The sequence below is a fragment of the Bison bison genome, unplaced genomic scaffold (genome assembly GCF_000754665.1).
Source record: "Bison bison bison isolate TAMUID 2011002044 unplaced genomic scaffold, Bison_UMD1.0 scf7180017864146, whole genome shotgun sequence".
Lineage (NCBI taxonomy): Eukaryota > Metazoa > Chordata > Mammalia > Artiodactyla > Bovidae > Bison > Bison bison.
In genome coordinates, this window is record NW_011494718.1 from 3,096,430 (window position 1) to 3,102,496 (window position 6,067).

A 6,067-nucleotide genomic window follows, 5' to 3' on the forward strand; every position below is an offset into this window, starting at 1 on the left:
GCCACTGCCTCCCCAGCAATTTCTCCCGTCTTCTCAGCCACTGCCTCCTCTTCGAAACAGGGGCCTTGGCTCAGAGCTCCGGCCCCATCTCCCAAAGAGGCCCCTCTAGAACCGTCCACAGAGGCCAAGGATGGACACCCCCACTACCTCCAGCCCTAAACTCCCACAACCTTCAGATTTCTTGAGGCCACAGTCCCCGCGCTGTCTGCATACGAGGTGCCAGCCTCCCCCAAGCCAGCATGTACCTGTCCCCTACATGGGGGCTGGTCCCCATCCAGCCCCACTCCCCACTCCCACAAGCCCCTGGTAACCTCTATTCCATTTCTTGACTAATCCCGACCACACTAAACTCTTCATCACAGTGGAATCACGTACTCCTGGCCCTTAGTAACTGGCTACTACACTCGGCTTCTTTTCCGAGTTCACCCGCGCTGCAGCAAGCGTCAGAACTCTCTTCCCTCCCGAGGCTGACCAGTGCCCGCTGTGCACTCACCGCAGTCTGCTTACTGTCTCCCGTCGGTGGACACTGGGGTTGTTTCCGCCTTTCGGCTACTGTGAAGAGTGCTTCAGTGAACACGGTGCACAGGGTTTGTTTCTGTTCCTTTGGGTGCACACCTAGAACCCAAACGACTTTTCAGTACTATTCAGTTCTAAGGACGGGGTCAGTAGCCTGAGCGTTCCAGCAGCCATGCATGCCAGCTGGTGCTCCCTGCAGGAGGGCAGTCCCAGATTACAGCCCACTTACCCTCCAGTACTCTTGCCTGGAAAATCCCATGGATGGAGGAGCCTGTTGGGCTGCTGTCTATGGGGTCACACCGAGTCGGACACGACTGAAGCAACTTAGCAGCAGCAGCAGTACCCTCCTCACCCAGGCCCCACAAGACCATGAGAAAGAAAAAGCAAGCGAAGCTGACATCCCACTCAAATTCCAATAAAGACACAACATGTAAAAATAAGCCATTTTTATTAAAAGTTGAAAAGTTTTCAAAGTTTATACATGCAATCAGGTAATTCCAACATCAGGTGAATCTCTAAAATCACTGACAAGCAAATACACACTGGCCTGGTGACCACGCACCAGCTCTGTGACCTGCTCAGAGCTCGTCTGTGGACTCGGCCTGCTCGCTCGGAGGGAACCCTGACACACTTACCGGCATGTCCCTGTTGCTGCCGCCCCCCGCGACTGGCCTGATGGAGACGAGGGAACATGCCTGCCACGTGTCAGCAGAACAGCGCCGGGCTCTGCTCCACCCCGCAGCCGTGCCCACCAGGACCAGTGTGTCCAGGCAAGTGACTGGCAGTGAGGTTCCCAAAACCGGAGGCTTGTTTCAACAAAATCTCCCCACCTGAGCCGTGGGCCAATTATGACAGCATACCTGGGAATGCCAGCCGATCGAGGCGGCTTTTTGCAAGCTCCCGGGGAGCCGATGCTCATGGAGGTGGACCCACCACAGCCCCTTCTTTCCCCACTCTTACCTTCTTAGATGCCGTCCTGGTTCCGATGTGAACATCTGGCATGTCGACGCATTTCTGGAGTCATGAGGCTTTGTTTCTATCACCGATTTGTGAAGGGTTAAAAAAACAGAGCACCCAGATTTCATAAAAAAATTTATTTTCATATAAAAGTGCCAAAATATCCACCAACGTCAATCTATCTCAACACCAGTTTACGCTAGTCACCCAAACACAAGCCTCTTTATTCACATTGTTTAGACTCGAATCCTTTTCATACGTTCCCACAGTAGCTCGAGTCTCTCGACAGTGGGAAGTTTGCATTCCTGTTCGCTGTGCTAGTCCATATGTCCAGGTCCATGTAGGCACGGAACGGGTTAAACCCGGGGTAATACTCCTTGCACATGACTGCCTGGTTCTCCATGTGAGCCGAGTGTTCCGTGGTGGGGTTGATGGCGCAGCAATTCTCATACACGTCGCTTTGCGGGGCCCAGATGGAACCAAAAAGTCCAGACATTGGAGACAAGCTTCGGGTGCTTGTGAGGTAGGGCTGAGGCATGCACGAGGAGGGGGGAGAAAGGAAATATGTAAAGAAATAAAGAAGCCTTAGAAAGCAATGTCAAGGCTGACTGCATCCTCGGGGCTGCCGCAGTGGAATGGACCCCGGCCGCCTGGATGCCACCACACTATCCTCAACCACCTTGGTGTCTCTAACTCCTTTACTCAAACAGAAGGTCATGAAATTCCCATTAACTAGATAAGCTCATTTCAGGTCGAATGCCCTCTATCTGTAAAAACGCGGTGGAGCGGGTGTGACCGGGGGGAAGCCCTCCAGACCCACGGGTGACCCTGCCTGACCTTCCTGGAAGGTTCATCTCCTCTCCTCCCACAGGCGGAAGGTCAGCGGGGCCACAGGAGCCCACCTGCCTCCCGTAGGGCTTCCTGGCCCAGGTGCAGCGTCACTGACAACCCTCTCTCCTTGATGTGGTTTAGGGCATCCTGGCTGCCAACGTCTGCAGGCCCCCATCCATCCGCCCACTTGGGAGGCCCCTGCAGAGAGGAGCTAGCGACCCAGGGGAGCAAACCAGGCTCTGGCGCATCTGAACCCAACCCTAACCCAGGATGACGGGGGCGGCGGAAGAACCCAGGGCACAGCAGGGCAGGCGGCACTGACCGGAGAGCTGATGAGACTGGCGTGTCCCCAGGCGGTCGGCACGCTGGGGGGGCTGCCCCAGGCAGACGGGGAGCTGTGGTCAATGAAGTCCGTCTGAACCTCAGCAGGACAGGGGAAGCCGCTGGGGTAGTTCATGCCTTCTGCAAAGAGCGGAGACATCAGCAGAGCAGAACACAGTTCAGGAGAGAATGGAATTCTCATCCTCAGGCAATAAGCTTTCAAGGACTTACTATGTTGACAAGTTAAAGACAGACATAAAATAATTACTCCATGAAACACAGCACCTGGTAAGCCCTCAGTGAGGAAGTTCTTCCTCTGGGCTTCATTTTCTGTGTGTGATAATCTGGCGGGACTCTGTAATATACAGAGTACGCTGTAATACTGCTATGCTTTATAGTAGTAAATACTACTGTACACTTAGAGTGTCATGGTTCTTTCTAGTCCTTAAACTTTTCTTTTATTGCCTGTCATGCCAACGTTGGCCATCTGCACATACACCACATGCACTGATAAAGGCAGGAGGAGACCAGGCATTTCTCAGACGGCAGTAAGAAGGCATAAACACAGCCTCACGCACAGGAAGACAGCGACCACAGCACCCCCTTGTGGTTGCCATGCAGCACTGCATGTATCAGAACCCAGATACGCACAAGCATCTGCACATCAACACAATTGAGCACAAGCATCTGCAATTCATCAGTTTCCCCTCCGTGCGCTTTCCCTTCCTTCTGCAGCGCTATCCAGGGGTGTAAGAGTCAGAACATGCTGAGGAACAAGCACGTGAATCATTCTACCTCTCTTGGGACTTGTCTGCCTGAAAAGAGTAACTAACAGGGAAAGACCCAGCCCCCCAACAGATAGTGCCCATTCAGGTTCACGTAGGTCCAAAAGGCCCTGTTCCACCGAATCTGAAGGACTAAACAGAGCAGGGTTATTTGTACATGTCCCCAGACCCCTGGGTCTAGCAGGCTTTTTGAGGCCATATAAAATTACAAAGGCAAGCGTGCACCCACATGAAGGCTCAGCGGACAGCTGGAAGATGACTCTCAAAGGCACTTTCTCTGCAGCTAGCGCCCTAAGTTGGAGAATGCAATGGCACCCCACTCCAGTACTCCTGCCTGGAAAATCCCATGGATGGAGGAGCCTGGTAGGCTGCAATCCATGGGGTCGCTGAGGGTCGGACACGACTGAGCGACTTCACTTTCACTTTTCACTTTCATGCACTGGAGAAGGAAATGGCAACCCACTCCAGTGTTCTTGCCTGGAGAATCCCAGGGACAGGGGAGCATGGTGGGCTGCCGTCTATGGGGTCACACAGAGTCAGACACGACTGAAGTGACTTAGCAGCAGCAGCAGCAGCGCCCTAAGTACACACACCCTTTCGGCTTTGACTTTCTGAGAATAAAAGGATGTCACTGGGACTGTCCAAGCAGCTTTACCTTCTGGAAAGGCATTGTAGTCGTTCAGTTCCAGGGGGCAGTACACACTGGGAAACTGGCCTTCACACGTGGCGTTCCAATCAATGAAACTGCTATAGAAAACAAGGGGTCTAGTTTCAGAAACAGGATGTTGACAGACCAAGGAAAGAAAGAGGAAAAGGATCTTACTGTCCAGCATCCTCATCACTGCGAGTTCTTCAGTTTGGGAAAATAAAAGAAGAACTTTATCGTCACAGGATCAAAGACCAACTCCAGGCTCACCACCAACAATACAGTGCGGCAGGAGGGACGGCTGGGACCGGACACCCCCCCTCCCTTCTCTTACTGGATTACAGCTGCTTTACGTCATGTGAGTTTCTGCTGTGCGATGACGTGAACCTCCGTGCACATACACGTACCCCCTCCCTCGGGGGCCTCCCCCGACGCCCCAGCCCACCCACTAGGTCACCACAGAGCACCGAGCTGAGCTACCACGGCTACACAACAGGGTCTTTCTACCTATTTTTTCATGGTAGTGTATATACGTCAGGGCTACGCTCTTACCTCGTCCCCCCTCCTTCCCTTGCTGAGTCCACAGGTCTGCTCTCTACATCTGTGTCTCTAGTCCTGCCCCGCAAATAGATTCATCTGTACTATTTTTCTAGATTCTATATATATGCGTTAATATATATGTTTTTCTCTGACCTGCTTCACTCTGTATGACAGACTCTAGGTCCATCAAGGGGACGTAATTAATGTACAGCATAGCGAACACAGTAATGCTGTAGCACTCTGGTGAGAGAGACGGAGACGGAGGTAAGTCTTTATGTGATGATGATCATTTTGTAACTATAAAAATATCAAATCACCATGCTGTACACATTGATTATAATTCCAAAGAAAGTCAGAGGTAGAGTTTGAGCTCTTGAGTCCAGTGAGTATTTGGGTGAAAGGGGAGCAGGGGAGCTCTTTCTAAATGAAGCAAAACAAATAAATTCTGCATGGATAGGGGAATGGATCAAAACCTGGCTTTCAGTTTGCCAGAGAAGTACTTCCACTCAGACTGCAAAAACTTCTCACCCCTGGTTAGGTGTACAGCCATGTAAGCAGGACTAATATTTGAAAGAAAACTGCTCTCCCTTCTAACTAATAGCTATCATATTCTAAAAAAAAAAAAAAAAACCCAGCCAGGTTTGTGAAGTGAAACCAGAGGCAGGATCCACGGCTGTGGCTCTGTCTGCAGCAGGAGAGCCGGATGCCGCTGGGGGTTCGGGCACCCACTCTGGGACTCTCTCACACCCGCGCTAACGACCACCTCCGCTGGCCAGGCCGGCACTCAGCTCCCGTGAACCGCGCCATACAGAATGGGATTCTCGGTAGATGCTTTGATCCCGATTGCAATCTGGATCTTCATTACAGAACAAGAAAGTAACAACTTTGTAATAAGCTGGAGCCCCTAAAAAACCTCAAATGGATTCTGATAAAACACAGATATTAACATTTTCTCAAGTGTTCATCATCAAATGATAAATCCAATGGTAAGTCTAAGACGCGGCCATTGTGTAACTATTTTTCAATACGCAAAATATTCGATCTTTAAAAGCTTTAAATGTGTTCAAGATTAATGCTGTGGAAAACAGAAATTCCTGTTCCGTTAGCGAGGAGGAATTATGACGGGCTGTTTTTGTTTTTTCAGTTGTTCCTTTCATCTTTTCCATTTAAAAAGGAAAGCACTGATGTGGTTACTGGCTTCCTTCCGGGCTTCCCTCAATTTCTGGCTTACAATTTCTCAGACATCGCAACTCAAGTCCGAAAGGCAGATGGCAACACCCCGCCGAGAGGCTGCGGAGGAAGCCGGGTCAGACTGCGGCGAGGACAGGCTCCCAGCCCCGCCCCGGGCGGGAGAAGGTACCTGCTGGGCACCCAGGCTGCCGTGAGGACCGGCTCCCAGCCCCGCACGCGGGGTGCCCAGGCCGCGGGAGCACGTACCTGCTGGGCACCACAGGGCGTGAGGGCAGCGCGG

At 51.9% G+C, this 6,067-nt stretch overlaps 1 protein-coding gene and 1 long non-coding RNA gene across 2 annotated transcripts in view; both read right to left on the reverse strand.

Moving 5' to 3' along the window:
• Positions 1 to 609, reverse strand: part of LOC104989154 — a 3,173-nt gene extending 2,564 nt beyond the window's left edge. Inside the window, exon 1 of the long non-coding RNA XR_825336.1 lies at positions 494 to 609. This is a non-coding gene — a long non-coding RNA (uncharacterized LOC104989154). The remainder of the gene's footprint in view (positions 1 to 493) is intronic.
• Positions 610 to 1,595: 986 nt separating this feature from the next.
• Positions 1,596 to 6,067, reverse strand: part of KIAA0922 (KIAA0922 ortholog) — a 174,153-nt gene continuing 169,681 nt past the window's right edge. Inside the window, exons 33-36 of the mRNA XM_010840798.1 lie at positions 5,957 to 6,033; positions 4,066 to 4,301; positions 2,627 to 2,766; positions 1,596 to 2,002 (exon numbers count right to left, since the gene is read on the reverse strand). Coding sequence (XP_010839100.1) covers positions 1,727 to 2,002; positions 2,627 to 2,766; positions 4,066 to 4,301; positions 5,957 to 6,033 — 729 coding nt within the window. The 3' untranslated portion in view covers positions 1,596 to 1,726. The remainder of the gene's footprint in view (positions 2,003 to 2,626; positions 2,767 to 4,065; positions 4,302 to 5,956; positions 6,034 to 6,067) is intronic.